Genomic DNA, 20,156 nt, shown 5'->3' with positions numbered 1-20,156 from the left:
AACATGTGATGAGCTTTATTTCTTCCTTTATGTTTGGTTCCATCTAATTACAATTCACTGTTTTCCATTTCTTTCACTCCACTGCTGAGGTCCTAACTATAAGCTTGAGTATATTTGGTGGACACATGCCATATTGGTAGTGTTAAGTACAGGAGCCACTGCTCTTCCTCTTCATTCTCCACTTCTTTGTCAGATTTCTGTTCAGTCATTGTTCACTGACCACCTGCTGCATCAAACATTTTCTTCCTTCCCTCCATGCCCGACATCGCCTCCACATTTTTGCGCCAATCACCAACCTCACTTGTCAGTACCTGTAAAAGAACAATAGGGTCCTTACTTAGGCATCTCTAAGCCCATTTTTGACAGGGGGAAGCATATTGCTTTAAAAAAAGTAACACAAAATGAATGTGATTTTGTCCTTGTGGTACCTTCTCCTGTTTGATGTCTTCCTTCTTGACAGATTTTAAGTTGGCCCGGAGGTCCATAGATCCTTTATGTTTGGAGCCTAGTAGAGCTCGCATCATCTCATCTGCAGATACACGCACCTTCCTCAGGGCCGGTTTCTTAAACTTCCCCCCAAGGTCCTGTACCTTCAGTTTCAACTCACGGATCTGATACACATTAACACAAAAATCCACAAATACTTATTACAAATGCCAATACTTACTTATATATGCCCATTGCTAGATTGTATGAATTAATTAATTTCTTTGACTTTCATGCATTGCCCGTCACTCACATCTTTGTTGTGCTTTGTCACTTTTTCCTCACAGTCGTAACGCTCTTCATCAACCACGCCCATCTTTGCATGGAGCTGCTCACAGAGAGTCTTTAAAGAAAACACATATATTTTAACACCAGGAGATATTAACATTGAGATTTAAAATATTCAAAAAGTAAATATAATCAGTCTGCCTGACACTGATGTACAATTTACATTTGCCATTTCCAAAAAAGTTGAGACGGTGTGTAAAATGAAAATAAAAACAAAATGTGATCTACAAATCATGTTACTAGAAAATAGGGCATAGACTACCTATCATATGTTGAAACTGAGGAATGTTACTAGTTGAATTCAATGCTAGCTCAATAATGCTGAGACAGGGGCAACAATAGGCAGCACAAGTTCTGAAACACAAGGAAGTTGTGAAGTTGTTAAACACAAGGAACATTACACAACTTTCAAAATGAGGTTAATTGGCAACATGATTGAGTATTGAGAATTGAACTCTGTGTGTTTGGAAACAGCTGGATTTGAAACAGGCAAGGATTTCCATTATCAATATCCACATCGGTTATCACCGGCCATCGCAGGAAACGACATTATGCAAAAAAGGGACAGAAATCTGGCAAACCTCCAGTCACTAAAACAATCCTCATCTACAGGAGTCTCCTTCTCCATGGGCTTGTGGAAATGCCAATCCACAGTCAACAAAATTGATTTCATTGCTGCCTATGCCAACCACTTTTCTTTGGAACTCCTTGATCTCACTGAGACTTGGATCAAAACAAAGAACACTGCCACCCCGGCTGCGCTCTCCACTAACCTCACACTCTGGATGAGGAGGTGGGACAGGCCTGCTAATTTCCAATAAATGGAAATTCACTCCGCTGCTACCTTCAAACAAATATGTCTCATTCGAATACCATGCCATCACAGTGATCGCCCTGGTTAAACTCTACGTTATGGTTATGGTATTTATGGTTATGGAATAGCAATAATAAACAACAATGTCAATTCAGTCAATAGCCTAATGAAAATAAAATGTGATGGTCATTTACCACCCACCAGGACAACTGGGTGGCTTTATGGACGAACTGGAAACTGCTCTCCTCTGTCCCTGAGCATGACTGTCCGCTACTCGTCCTCGGCAATATGAACATCCACTTAGATGCCCCAGGCTCAGCGGACACCCTCATGGTGACGCCTCTCCATCTTTCCGACCACTTCTTCAACCGGTTCAATGCCAGCCTGACAGAGCAACCTCCAGCTACTCAGCAGATAAGTCATGTTCCGCCGCAACATCCGCAACCTGTCTTCAACCCACTTCTCCTCTGTGGTTGCCTCCGGTCTACCTCCACTCAGAACATTCTTCTCTCTGGAGGTTAATGATGCCACAGACTCGCTCTGCTCCACACTGAGCTCATGTCTGGACAAACTGTGCCCTCTTACTACAAGGCCAGCTCATTCATTAATTTATTTATTATTTTGGGCATTACATATACTTTTTCTGTATTTCTCTGTATACTTTTTATTCTTGTATAATAAGTATAAGTACTCTTTTGATTCCGTGAGGCAAATTTGGTCTCTGCCTCAGCACACAGTGAGGTGAAGCACACACTAATTCTGACGCAGTGAGCTGCCTGCTACAGCGGCGCTCGGGGAGCAGTGAGGGGTTAGGTGCCTTGCTCAACGACACTTCAGCCGTTCCTACTGGTCGGGGTTCTATCCGGCAACCCTCCGGTTACAAGTCCTAAGCGCTAACCAGTACACCACGGCTGCCCCTAAAAGACAGGCGCCCAACATGGAGCTCAAACCCACGACCCTGAGATTAAGAGTCTCATGCTCTACCGACTGAGCTAGCCGGGCTTAATAAACTACTTCCATTAAGGAAGAATTAAAGATTATTTTTGTCTGGTCGCTTTCTAAAGAGAAAGTTTATCCCCTGGCTTGGCTAAGATAGAAATAAAGTAGTAAGAAATAAACGTTTTATTATTCAAAAACGTTTAATTAAGTGAATGATATGCAAATGTATCATGGCTAGCCATAAGAGATAGACGTTTTATTAGTCACAAACTTTTAAGTGAATAATATGCAAACGTTTCAATGTATACAAAAATGAATATGATAAAAAAAAAAAAAATATGCAGCAAACAACCACCTAATGTCAGTGACTGTTAAATATTCATGCCTTATGTTCATGTGGTTGGGAAGTGGGAAGGTTCCCACTTTGGAACTCCATACTTCCGAACAAACAATACAACAACAAACGGGCGACGTTGCTAATGTTCATACGCTAGCTAGCTAGAAGGCTAACATCAAAGTCCTTTTAAGCAAGTCCCACCACTCGGCGGTCATATTGCAATGGTTTTTGGGCACTTACCGGACATCTATTTCGGGTAGAACTGTGCGTGTGCAATGCTTCATAACGACACACCAACCTTGCTGCAGCTGCGAGATCACAGCACATGATTGGTATGATGTATTCACAACATACCACATGATCGGCACGATGTATTCATATTTCAACTTTTGGCAGCAGAAGGGTCGGAATATGTGTAGACGACTGCCATGTTTGCGTTACAAACTAACCCCATACATTTCTATGGGAGATTCTTTGAGTGCTGTGTCTCATTAGAAAGTCTCTGCTAACATCACATAGTTACTCAAAGGTACTCTGGGAAGTATTGTTCAATATCACAAATTGTGATTCACAATCACCTGTGCTTATGAGTATAACATAAAAAAACAACGGAACAAGTCCATTTTTTATCTTTCACTATGTTCAGTGACGTCATAACATTCTCCTGGGGGCTCTCGCAAAGCTCCCACTTCAAAGCCCGAAGTTCCCAGTTCAGGTGTGACATATGTCGCTTTCCTTTTGTCTCGTAAATCCCCCGCCCGAGTTGGAAAGTGTAAATTACCCAGCTTTCTTGCGGCATTTCATGCAGGAACGCCCCCTTTACCTCGGAGTTCTTGAGGGTACCCCGAGGGCCGATGCAATGCTCACAAAAGATTACATTGCTTGTTCAATCCGGTCACCAATTCATGCATCACACAATCTTGCTGTCCGTGCAATACAATGTAACGATTTGTTTTCCAGCCGGTTAGCTAGAGGCTACATGTAGCACAAAACAATAACAATGACTAGCCTCCTGCTAATGTCCCTCTTGGCTCGAGAGAAACACGACAGCACTTGTTGAAATTGAAATAGGCGAAATTGAGTTACTATTTTATTTTTTTTAATTCACATTGATCATACCCAGTAAGGGAGAATGAGGGGCGTGTTCACGTGTTCTAGACCAATGTCCAGCACCAACGAGACAGCTGCTGCCCTGGTGGCATCCATGTTCTTCCCAAAAAGACTACAAACCCCAGCGTCCACGCTAGCAACTCATTCGTACATGTTGTACGGGTGGGCGTACAATGATTTACGAGTCTTATGGAAAGGGCCATAACAACTGGCCTTTGGCCATAGCAACCATCCATTTAGAACTGGTGATGGCAGTTTGTCCTGCAAATTGAAAAATTAGTTGATATGTGGCGGAAATAAATAGTTCTACAAACAAGACATTAAAGCGATTAAAACATTTACATTATAACTCTGCTGCGCGTTGGGGCCGTTTACAACCTCGAACTTGCATTTATTTCTGTGAACCGAACACCGTGTCGTCCATTATCCCTTACATAGTTAGGCTGCTAGCCTGCTACACTGTCAAAACGGTCCCAACCATAATCACAATAATCCTAGTCAAAGTGAAGAAAATCCCAGCATCTGGATTCTAATCCCCCATGTGAATAATCATGTTCGTGTGTCACGAGCAGACACACACAGGCATGGACATATGGACATCAAACACCCTCATCCCTCCAACTGGGTGTGAGAATGTGAGGATAAATATGACATGCACACAACAAATATTTGTTTTTGTAATTAAACTTGTGTGTGTAATATAGCATTTTGAAATACTGTGTGAAGTTGCTTTAACTATGAAAAAATATGTAAATAAATATAGAGTTTATCTGAATCATCAAGGAGTCTGAATATGTAACTCTACAGGATCAGCTGATATCTCTCCTTTCTCACAGCACCTTAAACTTACCTGTAAGTCTTTCATAGAAAGGCCGGAAAGCTGTAAAGGTGGCAGCTTCTCCCCAAGGTATCGTTCCTTCTCATCTTCCCTGTCTACCTTTTCTTTTTCCAACTCCTCGATGGCTCTTGCCAGAAGCATCATCTAATAACATCAGAGATGGTAGTCATGGTAATGTAGATGAGTAAAATACAATGCTACTGTATATGATGAAGCAATCATATAGGAATGCAACACAAACCTTCAGGGAGAGCTTCCGTGAAGCTGAGATTTTAGATTTTGGCTGTATCAAATTAAGAAAAGACAGCACATATATCAAGCAGCCATCACTGGAGAGGGTATAAAAGAAAACATGATCATGACCAGATACCTTATCCATTGTTGCCTTTGGATTCATGGTGACTGATCACGTGTCTGTAAAAATAATGAAATATTAATGTCAGCTTATACTCAGCTAATGCTCAAGGGCACAACGGCGTAAGCCGGGAATTTAACAACTTTTTGTTAAAACCCACAACTTTTTCTACTGCACTGCTAGCCAACTTCCTTAACCACTGCGCTACCACCACCCAAATATTTGTAATATCGGAAATCATTTGTGCAGTTACAAATCAGTTAGTTATAAATTGTGACAAACTGAAGCAAGGAAGGGGCAGCTATAATTATACGGTGGGTAATGAAGCAAACGTGGCTGTCATGAAAAGGGCTAATAACAAAGCTGCCACTCTAGCTAGCTCTTGTGCTGCTAGATACGACGGAGTATTAGGGCCACACATGAAGGAAGAAATATTTTTGCCATGACGAGATTAAACTCGCCATGTCGACATTAAACTCGACATTTCGAGAATAAAGTTGAAATATCATGTCGACTTTAATCTCGACGTGTCGACATTAAACTCAACATTTTGAGAATAAAGTTAGTTTGGAGAGAGAAGGACCGCTCGGGACGATTGAAAGGGAGGACGAATTAAACATTCCAGTTTTCTTCGACTGCAACAATGATTAGACATAGGCCTATATCATGTGAACAAAACATAAAACATTAACCTCCGTTGCTCAGCCAAATACTTTCCTGTAGGTCCTTATCACGGAGTTACAGGCGATAAATGCGATGGTCAAAAGTAGCCTAAACGTCATTAGCGGTTTTTTTTATTTATTGTAGGCCTATTATTAAAGAGTGTTTTTCATCTAAAGGTTCAACTTCATGCGTATGCACTAGACTAGGCATACTAGGCGCTCTCCCCAATCCTAGAATTTCACATTGCTTGTTTGTAATGGATGCAAAACAGCCTATTGCTGAATGTCTAGGGACGAATGAAGCTGCCCCCGACCACCCCATGTACTAGTAGCCTACATGCGCACATATGCACACACAGTGCATAAATAAAGTATACATGCACACATATTCCCTCACGGGATCAAAATAGTATATATGCTTAGGCTATACCTGTGTTTATAGCCTCCTATGTTTATTGCAGGTGAGACATGGAAAAGCAGTTTTAGAGAAATTAGTTAACGGAGAGTGACGGCCTGGTTCATGAAGGGCAGTTATTTGAATGTGCGGTGGCCTTACCCACGTAAAACAGAGTGAAATAGCATTTTGTATAGAAACATATCATTGGATACATGTATTATTCTAGCTATATACTAAACGGCATAGTGCATGGTATTTCCAACCGCGAGATACAGCACTTCACGATGACGGCAATGAGTAGTTAACAGACAAGACGCAATCTATCTGAAAGTCGACACGTCGAGATTAAAGTAGATATTATATTTCAACTTTATTCTCGAAATGTCGAGTTTAATGTCGACACGTCGAGATTAAAGTCGACATTACATTTCAACTTTATTCTCAAAATGTCGAGTTTAATGTTGACATGCTGACTTTAAAGTCAACATGTCGAGTTTAATCTCGCCATGGCAAAAATATTTTTTTTCTTCATGTGTGGCCCTAATACTCCGTCGTAGCTAGAAGCCTTGTTAAACGCCCAGTCAGGCATTTCTCGAGAAAAGAAAAGTTGCAGTTTCTTCCAAACATTGTGTCACAATACAATGTCCATATGGGAAGAGTAGACCTTGCTGACATGATGGTGGCCTTGTACAGTACCCCTGAAAAATCTCATCAGTGGTGCCTCTTTGGGCAAACTGGGCTGATACAGTATATTCATTAATAATAGATGGCTGCTCTACCCCCAGGATACCAAGGTCTTTGGTGTCATGAGCTCTTTCTCTGCCTGGTAACACACACTGATTGAATCCCATTCTGTGCCACTTGGCTGCCTGCTCTCTCTCTACTGTCTGATTACCTCCACCTGTTCCTACTCTGCTCCACTCTACTCTCCGCTCTGCCTAATCACCTTCACCTGTCTCTGCTCTGCCTCACCCTCGTTAACCTACCAGCTGCACTGCATTCACCACTCATCATGCCCTGTATATAAAGCCTTGTTTTTCAGTCCACACTTGTCAGACCGTCTGCAAACCAGCACCAGTTACCTGTCTGTCTTGGAAAACGCCTCTGACTCTTTGCCTGTGAACCCAGACCCGCTCGACTACTTCTTTAATCTCCAGCCCCGGTAATCTGCCTTTCGTCTCTCTTCTACGAATACCGCCTAGCCCTTGACTGTACTGCTGCTTCGTTTCAATGGCTGTTGTGTATGTGTGTGCGTGCATTTCCCCCAGGACTTCCTGGATCATCCAGCTCCTGCCATTGCTGCTTGGCTACTGGGGGAACACACACACGCAGACTCTTGGAACTCCCGAAACTCCTGTAACCCCCAACCCTTAAATAAACTTTCTAACGTGACTCTTTTGTGGTCCTCGTCCTGTTTGGTGTCTGACACTTTGGTGTGCAAAAGTACAACATGCTCAAGCCATTCAGGCTGGAGGTTGCCGATGCTCTCCTCTTTGCTGGATGGATCTCCTACCAAAAATGTGGTGTTCATCTGTGCATTGTCACTGGGAAAAGCACACGCAACTGCTTCCTCGGTTGAAATGAAATGGTTGGGAGTATTCATGACGTATAGGCTGTGATGTGGTATAGTCAGTGGAAAAACTTGCAAAATCAGGTTGGACCCCTTAAAAAGTAAGTTGATGTTTTGGGCATCCTTAGGATATGTAGTCAACATTTGTTGATAACTCCCACTGCCTAAGTTTAATGTTTGGTTTTTTTTTTTTTTTTTTTTTTTTTTTATTGCCATATTTCCAAAATGGTCGCCAAAAGACTTGGATGAGAAATAAGAATAGCATATCTAATGGGTCAATTCTGATGGTTTTGCTGTCAAAGCATAGGTTTTCTGGGATGCGGAGTCCATTTCTGAGGTGAATGAAGAGGTTGGGGATCAAGTTCATATTGCATTTCAGGCCCAAAATGCAACAAAAAAACATGATCTTTGTTACTTGCTAACTAAACTTGAGAGATTTGGTTGTAGTGTTAGTCAAGGTCATTTTATCAACTGGATTTAGTCTAGAGCTGCATGATTTGGGGAAAATATCGAATTGCGATTTTTCTGACAGATATCGTAATTGCGATTTGTGATATGATTTTTGAATGTAAATGAATTGATTGACTTAAATATTCCAAATGTCTCTTGAAGTTGTGCAACTTCTGATTGGTGAGCATGCCTAGTGCATTAGAAGCTCAGCGCTCCAGAGGTCTACATTAGCTTCATCTTTGCTAAACCACTGTGGTACAACGCAATATTTGCTCAAGCAACAACCTAACACCTGTGTCTAGAAAGTACCATTGTTTGGTCGAAAATAGCTAGTTCCGTTGTTCAAAACACTGTCCACTGTTAAAGGCACCCTTAAAAAATGTTTGACCTTAACATAATGTTTCCAAATTAATTTTGATTGCACATAACCTCATAACATGACGAATGGCACTTCTGCCATTGTCTGAGCGGCCCTCTGTAGGCGATTACTGTTAAAGGGACACCAGGCAAGCCTGAGTGCTTTTTCTCTACAAAGCTCCCCCTGGTACGTGTCAATACGTGTGCGAGCCCTCGCTCAGTCTGAAGCGCTTTTCCTTTTCTTTGCATCTTCCGTCAAGGGTTTTCGCTGCTTCTTTGCCGGCTCTGCCATTATACACACGTTTGCAACAATCGCTAGCCGGGTTTCGTTAGCCTGCCTCTGTGCTGGGGATGCAGGATGTAAACTGATCCTGCTTCTCGCAATGTCTGAGACTTTGTGAGACTGAAGGTCACGGGTAGGATACACCGAACTTGCAAGCGGGATATTCTTCCTACAGGCAGTAGGTGCGTAGTCTTCATTAGCTCTGTAATGAGTCATTTAACCATATACCAACTTACGAAGATGATTAATTAACATGAAAACATTGCATTAATAAATGAGTGGATTATTTCAGCCTTGCTCACGTGCAGGCATAAATGAGTGGATTATTTCAGCCTCGCTCACGTGCAGGCATAAATGAGTGGATTTGGTGGACGTAGCTTTGTCATCAGTGCAACCTCCGTTGTTCCACCCCTGTCCTCAAGAAAAATGAATGTAAATTTAAAACATTATGAAAAGAGAAATACTCAGTTGGAGGGTTTGAGGTATGAATATAAAGGGTCAAACTAATGCAATTAAATTTTTGACAACCACAAAATATCCATGAACGAAGCAGAAACGACTACTCTAGACCAGTAGTTTCTATCACCAAACTTTCCACCCATGTTCGCTATTGAGCGTAGGAACTACCCTTTCTAGAAACATCAAATCCAAGAATGATGGTTCTAACTCCAAAGATTTCGATGGAGGTTAGCCAACTACCCTTTTAAGAAACGCACACCAGAATGACTTTGAAACTCAATGCTGTGCTTCTCAGGCAGGCATGCTCACCAATGAGAAGTGACAAAGTCAAGGAGGATGACATGAATATAAAAATCATATGTGAATACATTTACTGTGCATGATTATTTGTAGTCTTTGCCATTAGATAATTGCAATGGTTTATATTGCAATTGTGATTAAACTACAATTTTCTCAGTTTTAGACCTGCATATGTTATTCTATTGGTCTAGTAGTATGTCAGAGATGGGCTACAAAGTCAATATTCATTTAACAATTGCCCCACAATAATTTTGAATAAAGTTCTAATGATGGTCTATATGACATAAAATATTAGGCTACTTCTGCTTGAATACAGTACAATAACCATTTTTAAAAAACATGGCCTAGCCTAGTTTATTAAAAACAAGACATGTGTCACGCTTGATGTCACGGTGTACTGGGTTAAGATAATGTTGATTGAGAATATTATGTGCCTACAATGCCAATCTGTAACAAACAAAAGATGACTGATATCTCAATGAACCACCATGACATGACACAAATAATGTGTTAGCACATAATGATATCAAATATCTCCAGAGCTGTTTGAAGAATCTTCATCAAACTATTCATAGTTACTTACTATAAGGGTGTGTTGAACAAATAGTTACTCAAGGTTGTGGGATCAAAAATCAAGGTTGAATGGGGTCATGCACAGAAATGGATATGCAGTGTTTGCAAATCTCTGAAGCAGTTTGTAGGATCTTCATCAAACTTAACACTGAACTAAAATAGGTCATGGGCCAGAAGGGGCTACTACCATGAATTTGCTTTCTTTAATGGTCAAGGCCAAAATGTATCAGCCACATACTGTATACCTATATACAATACAGAACTGGTGTGCATAGCAGTGGTTCTCAAAGTGTGGGACAGGCCCCACTAGTGGAATAGAGACATGACGAGGGGTGCGAGGAACAGGAGGAAATAATAATAATAAAAAAAACTGTGCCTATCTTTAATTATGCTTTTCTTTTTGACAAGGACGATCAAAACAAAACAGCCACACACACACATAAGTCATAGACCAAGATATGAAGTAAAATAACATCCGATCCAGCAGACCGAGACGGGAAATGTAACTTGAAAGCCAAAATGCAAAAAAAGATATTTGAACATTACCGGGTTAATGGGGTCAAGTGGGGCTTGAAAATTCCCCACCTCCAAAGTGGGGAATGACAAAAACAGTTTGAGAACCACTGGTATATAGGAAGGTGGTACATATTTCAACTCGTGTTAACTCCGGTTTAGAGGGTGTAGTAGGCTTTAAGACAATATAATTTAGGCTGTAAATCTCCTTCCCAACATTAAGAGACATTCTAGTAGCTGATGATATGAGCTTGGGCTCTCTCTGAGTATAGAAACAATTCAGTCTTCCTCCATCCCCTCAACACCAATCATACACTTAAGTCAGTCAAACTGCAAAGTCACTCAATGAGCAAAGTGCCTCGTGCATGAACTAAAGCTATTGTGTGGCATGTTGTGATGCTTGGGATCTTGCTCATGGATTTAAATTAGCAAACATAATTTGCTTCATCATTAGATTAGCTTTAGTAAGACTTCTTACTTGTCATTTAAATTTGAGTCCTGTAAGTGCTGACACCTCAGCACAAACTGGCACTGATTCAGCGGTAAATTAAATAAGAAAGAGCTATACTTCTTCAACTTCTTTGAAGTCACAGCTTATGTAACACGCAACAAAACAAATACAATAATCATGGTGACAATTTTTTTTTTTTGTATGTATGTGTGTATGTGGATATATGTATTTTTTTACTTATTCCATCTTGGTGAGACACTTATTTAAATAATACAATTAATTACAGACAGATATTGTAATAATTTTAAGTCAGTTAACATATCATTTTGGAAACAAATTAAAATGTAATCTGTTAAATAAACACTTTTTAAAAGTTACATACTTATCTTAGAGGTGCTGTATGAAGATCCTGTAATAAAGTTAACTGCCTGAAATAACAGAAATCAGTGGTTATCACAATGTTTTCCAAGCATGTAAAAACTTTCAAAGAATCAAACATAAACATAAAGAACTCTCCAAAACAAAATTCCATTAGTACTTAATGTCATATTTCCAGTCACTGTGTAAATGTACACCGTCAATAAAAACACATAAACACTATACAAGTTAGTGCATGTCAAGTATACTTTGAAACACAAACACACACCGTACCCTGGTTCTCTTCAGCAGGTAACCACCAACAATGAGAGCAGAGGAGGACAACAGGTGTTTAAGACCATGGAAGCTTATAGTCCTGTTCAGCCACTGGATGACAAATATAGTATATGATGTCTGCTGTTCTGATGCTGGTTAGCCCTTAGGCATGAAACATTACCTACTGTAAGACTGTGACAATGCAGGGTGCATCTAAGAATACACTGTGACCATCATATCTATGGCATTGTCAGTGGTGAAACATAGTGGTGAAAATAATGAAAGTAGTGGGCAATGTTGCAACAGGAAACCAGACAATTTTAGTATTTTTAAGTCCAGACTTCAGTTCAGTTCAGTTTAACTTTATTGTCCCGAAGGGAAACTTGTCTCGCAATCAGGTACACATAAATAGCACAAGATACACACAGACACAAGATGAGAAAAAAGACACAGGTTAATATAAGTTAAGAAAGTTAAGAAACTGTCTTATCAATCTATATTTTTGACAGATGCTCATCAGAATAGTTTATGTGCACTAAAGCAAAACTGTGCAAATTTAGCAGGCGTATTGCACTAGGAATAAAAGAGTTTTTGTAACACTCCATAATAAGGTGCCATAATAAATAGCAAACTAGTAATTACCTAACCCTTTGTTAATATTTGTTAATTGTTACTAAAATATCTCAATCAATCAATCAATCAATCAACATTTATTTGTATAGCACTTTACAACAACCAGTAGATGCCCAGAGTGCTTCACATCAGAAGCTAAGGATAAAAACAGCATATCAATCTTTTTACTGCTTGACATGTAGACTTAAATAAATAACTAGAATTGTCACACCACTATAGCATATTAAAAGCCATTCTAAACAAGTGAGTCTTTAGTTTAGACTTGAAAAGACCAATGTCCGTTATTGTCCGAATATCAGGGGGCAGCTTATTCCAGAGTTTCGGGGCCAAAACCGCAAAAGCCTGCTCACCCCACCGTTTATACCTGGACCTTGGGACCTCTAACACCAATTGGTTAGAAGACCGCAAAGACCGGTTGTGCTCACGCAGGGTCAACATCTCGGATAAGTATTCTGGGGCCAGGGCATTAAAAACAAACAATAAAATCTTGAACACTATTCTAAAACGCACAGGGAGCCAATGTAGTGTATAAAGAACAGGAGTAATATGTTCGCGTCTAGGTGTGTTTGTTAAAAAGCGGGCGGCAGCATTTTGCACAAGTTGCAGACGTGAGATGGACGTTTGACTCAAGCCAGCATACAAGGCATTACAGTAATCGAGTCTTGAACTAATAAAAGCATGAATCGCCTTTTCTAAATCATGCCTGTTAAAAAAGTTCTTAACTTTAGCCACATTTGTTTTAACCACATTACTGATTTGCTTGTGAAATTTCATGTTACAATCAAAAGTAACCCCCAAATTTCTAACAGCTGGCTTGAGATAAGTAGCCAGAGCTCCCAAACTTAGAGCTGGACCGTTTGGTGTTCCAGCAGTACTGAAAATGATGCACTCAGTTTTGGCTTCATTCAAGTTAAGAAAGTTTTGTGATAGCTGTATTCACGACATTAAGTTGTGGCTAAGTAGGGAATCTAATGCTGCGCTGTCATTCAGTTTCATAGGCAAATCAATTTGCACATTGTCTGCGTAACAGTGAAAAGACAAGTTGTGCTTTCTTATAATGGCCCCAACGGCAGCATGTATAGGGAAAACAGGGTCGGGCCAAGAATCGAGCCTTGGGGTACCCCACAAGAGAGAGGAGCAGTTGACGAGGAGAAATCACCAAGAAATCACCAAGCATGACCGAGAAGCTCCTGTTTGTCAGATAGGAGCCAAACCATTTAAGTGCCGAGCCTCGGATGCCTACACAGTGCTCAAGGCGGGAGAGAAGGACTGCATGGTCCACTGTGTCATCAAAGGCCGCTGTGAGGTCCAAAAGCACTAAAACGGCAGGGTTCCCAGCGTCTACAAACAAAGTAATATCATTGTGTACTCTCAACAGTGCAGACTCTGTACTATGAGGGATTATAATCTGTCTGTGTATATTACTATATTACTAATATATTAATTAAGCTTATTACACGGCTCTTCAGAGTGCTGCAGAACATACAGGCATGTATCCATAATGATTTGCCAATTTGTGTTAATTTGTGTGTGTGTGTGTGTGTGTTACCCTCATGATGCGAGTGTTGAGGAGGCAGGTCACTCTCTCATCATCAATGTTGCTGTTCTGGATGGACTTGGCAGCTCTGCTGTAGTCTCCTCTGGCACTAAAGACCCACTGGAGTGACAGACCACGAGCCTACAGCACATACACATTTTAATGCACAAAAAAGATTAGTGTTGTGTGTGTTAATCCGTCTCTCTATAAAAACTTTTCAAATCTGAAATGTGTTAAATTATTTATACTCTACTTATGTGTGTGTGTATTTGTATATATATATATGTGTGTGTGTGTGTGTGTGTGTGTGTGTGTGTGTACATACGTGTATGTACCTGTAGCTCAGCGGAATAATGATTGAGCTGTGAGCTGAACTGATGCAGGGAGCAGCTGTAGCAGGTTGGGTCAAGCAGGAGAACGGCATGATGGGCCGGGCGAAGGACCAAGAGGCCCACCAGCTCCCTGATGGTAAACCCCATTGAGCTCAGCTGGCCCTGCAGCCGCTCCTGCAGCCGACTAGCACTGTCCCACTGTGTGTTCACAAAGGGTTACGCATGCACAGCCTGCACACACACACACACACACACACACAATGCAAATACATACTTGAGAATAACATCTCCCATATATTGTTTCACATTCTAATACAGACATGACCACAACTGTGGAGTTTACCTCATCAAAGCGCACCTCCATAGCAGGCACTCCTTCAAAGGGAGTAAAGCTGTAAGCACCACTGCTCAAATTAACTCTGCCACCAAACCACATACTTAGAATACCCCCCTGTGCATTTAATGAACAGACAGTACAGAATCTGTGCTTACCAAAATTCATCTTGAGGAATCAGTAGATGTGGAATGACAGAAACCTCAGGAAGGGTAGCACATCCGCAGGAGATGGTAGGTCTACTAAAAGTAAATGAAAGAAGTTTGAGTTCACTAATAAGAAGAGTAGAGCCGTTGATCTCGTTGAGGCTTGGTTTCAACCCGCACGTCTTCCTCTTGACTTGTCCACAATCCCTTTTGACACTGATTGAGGGGTGTTTTGGAAAAAGACATTGTACATAACAGTTAGACCGAAGACCAGGAAACAGAACGGAACAGAACAGAACAGAACAGATGTATAACAATGAACAATGACAGTCAAATCTATGGACAAGGAATTTTATGGATAAATAGCATATAGAGCCATGCAGAGCTGTAAACAGAAAAGTTGTTAAACTCAAATTGTAGTAAAGACCACAGGTCAACACCCTCTATGGCCTGTAGCCTATACTAGCGCCTTGTGAGAAGGCAGAACTGAATAGTTCACTCTGCGAGCACAAACTCACAAAAGGGGCTAGGTCATCTTACTAATGTTAGATTTGACTACTGCTAGCAACAATGCTAAGTCAACTACCTACAATCACGTCAGGTTTAACTAGGTATATTAGCCATTTGACCTCCAAATGAAGTTGAAGAATTCAACTCTTCAATGAAGAAAAACATATTTCCATTGATTGCCTCTATTACCTAGCTAACCAAGATAGATACAATGCTTACTAGCAAGTGGATTCTATATGGCTAGCATAATGATAATTGAGCTCATGTTCAAAATAGGAATTCAACAAGCAACGACCAAAAAAAAAAAAAAAAAACATGAGCAGGTATGAATAAATAGGCAAACCTCCAAAGTAATGCATGTAAACAAACCATAAACGAGATATTTTGCATCTACTTACACACCGAGCAGAGAGGTTTCTTTTATCAATATGGGCAGCAAGTTGGCAGTGTCGCAAAATAATGACATCAGGAAGAACTTCACATTTTCAAAGTTTAAGTAGCTAGACTTTCGCCACGAAGGGATATTTAATGATGTTATAAAAAGGCTATTTAAAATCTTTATATTGATCGTCCTCCAACTAAACAAATTCTGGATATATTAGTGGCTCTCAATTTTAAAAAGAAAATAAAACATGGGTCTAAACAAAAAAAAACGGATTTTTTCATTATAATAAATTTCATTAATTAGCCTACACCAAACCATTATTTATTTTAACGGAACTTATTTATGAAATAAAAAAATGATTTTGACAGGTGGCCGTGCGTGGCCATGTTGCTTGAGTGAGCAGATATGTAGGCTACTGCGCATGTGTCACTAGCTGATTTTGCGTATGAATTCATACGCAATTCGGTATTAGTGTTGCGTACGACTTCATACGCATTGCTTGTGAGATCGGGTTGGGTATCATCATGGTGAATGACTCAATATTGATGACAAAGTCACAGACAGATACCTTTAAAATAAGAAAAGAAACATCAACATTGACTATTTTATGGTAAACTCAAGTGTTATTAAGAAATGCTAAATAGTGTATGTTTTGAACTGGAACATACTAGATAAGTGAACAAAATAAAGGGGAAATCAAATGTGAAGATGTAAAATGCCCTTAAAGGGAAACTTGGCAACTATTTCAACGTAATAAACCCATTTAGAAATCATTTGGATGGTTAAATGACCAGTTCCAGTGAAAATGGTGACTTTCACCGCTGCGCCTAGCGTCCCCAGGCGGAAAACCAACCTTGCAACATTGAGACTACCGTCCCGGAAAGAGAAGTGAGAAACAATAAACTCGTTTTAAATCGTGTTTCTTACCTTGTAACATCCACATAGTTATGCCAAACGTATGCTAACCGTTCGCTAGCTTGTAAACAAATCCATGTGCTTTATCGTTACCTTTTCTCACAGTTTAAAATAGCATAATGCACAATTTCTCCAGCAGAGGGGGAAATCCTGCCAAGTTTCCCTTTAAGTGCACTTAAACATTGTGTGACTTAAAATAAATGTTTTGAAAGTTTTCCCTTTAATTTGTCACATATCTTTGTATGTAAAAGTGAATTTATGGAACCTTGTTGAGTCGTAAGAACAGCGAACACAACTATAGAAGCCATAGAAATAGCAGTATAAAAGCCAGAGAGAGATAATGCAGGAAACCTAATGCTGTAAAATGATTGAAATGAGAACACAGCAATACATTACCCAAATATTTCTCGTATATGAAGTCCTCACATGTTTCTATCAAACAAGTCAGTAAAGGAACCAAACAAGGCAACACTGGAACAGCAATTAGACGTTTTTTTTAACTCAACGTCGAAAGGAAAGTGTATGAACATAGAACTTCAGGTGTTTGAAAGAGTTACTCTTTTAGGGGATGTTTTGGATCAAAGAGGATGCAAACTTTAAAACTCCTGTGTTCTTAAGGCCAGTTCAAACCTAAGATTTGCGACGGTCTGTGACGGTTGCAGAGAGGAGTTGCGGAGGTGTGAATCAAAAGTTGCAAGCAATTGCAAGCAGCTTCAAGCTGTCGCTAAAGATTCAACATGTCAAATCACAGTTGCAGAGTTTTATAACATTTTTACCTCACAGCTTTTATGACGCGATGTCACTCAATTAGTCCAGCAAATACCAAGGCACAGTTTTGGTCAACGGAGAGGGAGAGAAATGCTTATTACCTTCATTCAAAGAAACAGCAGTGTCTGTTCAACTATAGTTAACACGGATATGCTTCATAAATCACAAAAAGAACGTAATGTTTTGAACAGTTTGACACAAGATAAACGGTGTGACTTTGTTTGCTAACTAGCCAGTTTGCTAGTTTATCTGGACATTGTTATAGAAACCAAAGTCCCGTTGCGAGTTGCTGCATTGGTCTGAATGCTTCAGTTTTTAGATAGAACGTCGCAGAAAGATGCTGGGTTTTAGAAGGTTGCAGCTCGTCTCGTCGTGGATCTTGGGTTTGAACTGGCCTTTAGTTTTTAGAATGCAAGTGAAGGTAAATACCTGTAAGAAGTTTTTCCTAATATGAATATTTTTTGGTGGGTGGGCATGCCAACTCTAATTGATGAAGCCGCTTTTCCCTACCATTATTGCCTACAGCTATATTTCACTCCAATTCCTTTGAAACACTAGTCTTGAAACCTAAACACACCCTCGCTTCAGCAAATAGTTTTGCCCAAAGGGTGGGTCTCATGATGCACCATGGGCAACACATTCACAGATTATACATTTATGTTACAGGATACCTTATCAGGCTAGTGAAAAACATTACTGTAACACTGCAATGCATGTTTTTTCTAAAGGTATTTACCTTACCTGACCAATAAAACCAAGCAAAAAAAACACAAAACCTCTTTGAGCGATGAAGTGGAGTGCCATCATTCATCATCAAACTGGTCAGGTAATCTCGAGCTTCGGTCATAAACCCTAACTTCTCTTCCCAGTTGCGGGAACCTAGTGGAGATTTAAAACCTGCAGCACGTGGGTTTCTGCTGTTCATCAGGTTGAATAACCTGTCAATCACCTTAAACACAAATATTCCATTGTTATTCACAGTCACTAGATAATGAGGACTCCAGGCTCTTCTATTTGTTGATTTATCTCTACCTCCATCTTAACTTAACCTGGTTTGCTACTGAACCACTTTCTCGGAATAAACCCCTGATTAGAACACAAGTCCCTGCAATTTACAATACTGTTCAGGGAATGGTTCACCTGTAAGGAGAAAGCAGATGTTAGTTGTCGGTTGCTTGTTCAGGAGAATGACAGGAAACCCTGCAACCCTGAGTTGGGGAAAACAAACTCTTGGTTAGTTGGCAAATCTGGAATATCTATTCTTCCGGTATCCCTTAATGTTACAAAATGCTGATAGGCAAGAAAATAGTTATTTGAGCAGAAACCATCGCTTGGAAACGAGTGCTTGTAACACCTTGAAAACATACACAAAACAACATGTTCTTTAGTTTTTTGCAAGGTAAACAATCTATTATTTCAAGTGTTGTCTGTTACATTTTCTAAGTCTTATCCAGAACATACAGTACCTGAACAAATTCAACCGTTGGAGAGCTCAAACTGTTGGAAGCTAGAGAAAAGTCAATTATTTGAGTAAGCCTGCTAAGAACAACTCATGTTTAATTATATGGTTTAATGTAATAAATTGTCATGGTTAACCTTGGACATATGTTTGGGGAAGTTAAAAATTGATGGGACGGCACTCTCTCGTGGTCTTACAGACCGAAAATGGGAGCTGCAAAGCAAGGATCTTGGACATGCAACAAACCCCTCTCTCCTCAGAGCCCGAGTCCATGCCTGGCGCCTCTCCCCGTTACTAGGAAATTTACGCACAGAAACATTCTCACAGAACAAGTTCACCCAATATTGATACAATTTGTAGTAACGTTAACGTTAACTTTAGCTGCTACCCTTCAAGTGCATAGCAGATGATGGATCTTGGCATCTAGAGCAGCTTAAATGAAGAGTCTGTTCGGGAGCATAGCATTATAGGCTACAATACAATGGTACCACGCCAATATTGTAACATCTAGTGGCAGTACAGTACTTATAAATGCATTTTATTCGTCTTTAAATTCCTTCACAATAACACAAACGAGTCGTTTTAAATGCTAACGTTAGCTCAGTTTGCCTCAAGTTCATTTCATTAGGCGCCTCGGTTGTGGACCATAGCTTGCAACACCATTATCGGATATTACTTTACAAACATAGCCGACAAAAAAGTGTCTTACCACCTTTCCAAGATTTTGATATCATACATCTAAATAGTTGTTGGTTTTCTTCCATCAAACATGATACTAGTGCAAACGCTAGCTAACGTTAACGTTACCCTCACTTGTCAAATGCAATTGCCTAACGTTACCGTGTGAATAACGTTATTTTCATGAACACAAACGAAAAACAACATTTAGTATCATAGTCCTACAAAATAAAATCTTACCTATGAAATGCCTTTCTCCTTTGTCTTCTTGTTTCGCTCGTTTGAACAGCCGTATGCAGCGCAAAAGTCTGGCATCTTTCCCTCGCAGGCGTAGTCAAATCACTCACTGAACCCCTGTACCAAGATGGCGGCCACATCGACGCATTCCAAGAGGCTCAACGCGACTTCTAGTGTTTATTTCTATGGTGTTACACTTGGTAGTGAGATACGTTTATAGCCTACCATCTTTTGTATTTCTACTAAGGGGGTTGTTTTAGCGACCAAAACGTGGAAGTTACCAAAAAATGGCCACAATGCAAGTGACGACCACTTAGCTGAGGCTTACTATCTAGCTGTTACAGCATTTGTGTGTTACAGTTAGCTGCTGTGCTGTGGACATTTCATGCCTACAATACAGTGAGGCA

General features: G+C 40.2%; 1 protein-coding gene and 1 non-coding gene across 4 annotated transcripts; both read right to left on the bottom strand.

The window, feature by feature from the left end:
- Positions 1-19,945, bottom strand: tnni1d (troponin I, skeletal, slow d). Of its 3 annotated transcripts, XM_042077955.1 has the most exons (12): positions 19,753-19,891; positions 14,810-14,893; positions 13,998-14,126; positions 13,692-13,789; positions 11,834-11,926; positions 11,565-11,610; positions 5,183-5,226; positions 5,054-5,095; positions 4,825-4,956; positions 740-829; positions 429-611; positions 1-311 (listed from the first exon to the last, which is right to left on the bottom strand). In XM_042077955.1, the coding sequence occupies exons 7-12, from the start codon at positions 5,207-5,209 to the stop codon at positions 213-215; spliced, it is 573 nt and encodes a 190-aa protein (XP_041933889.1). In that variant the 5' UTR covers positions 5,210-5,226; positions 11,565-11,610; positions 11,834-11,926; positions 13,692-13,789; positions 13,998-14,126; positions 14,810-14,893; positions 19,753-19,891; the 3' UTR covers positions 1-212. The 3 variants fall into 3 exon arrangements, 2 of the variants coding, with proteins under 2 accessions (XP_041933889.1, XP_041933888.1); XM_042077954.1 differs by lacking the exons at positions 13,692-13,789; positions 13,998-14,126; positions 14,810-14,893; positions 19,753-19,891 and having other exon boundaries at positions 11,834-12,252; XR_006026333.1 differs by lacking the exons at positions 1-311; positions 429-611; positions 740-829; ... (1 more) ...; positions 5,054-5,095; positions 5,183-5,226 and adding an exon at positions 14,321-14,515 and having other exon boundaries at positions 11,834-13,789; positions 14,661-14,893; positions 19,753-19,945.
- Positions 2,518-2,590, bottom strand: trnak-cuu. The gene has a single exon. It is a non-coding gene; the product is annotated as a tRNA-Lys (tRNA).
- Positions 19,946-20,156: the final 211 nt, after the last annotated feature.

Source organism: Alosa sapidissima, chromosome 22 (assembly GCF_018492685.1).
Source record: "Alosa sapidissima isolate fAloSap1 chromosome 22, fAloSap1.pri, whole genome shotgun sequence".
NCBI lineage: Eukaryota > Metazoa > Chordata > Actinopteri > Clupeiformes > Clupeidae > Alosa > Alosa sapidissima.
Note: the sequence above shows the minus strand (reverse complement) of the source record. Positions and strands in the feature narration are given on the sequence as shown.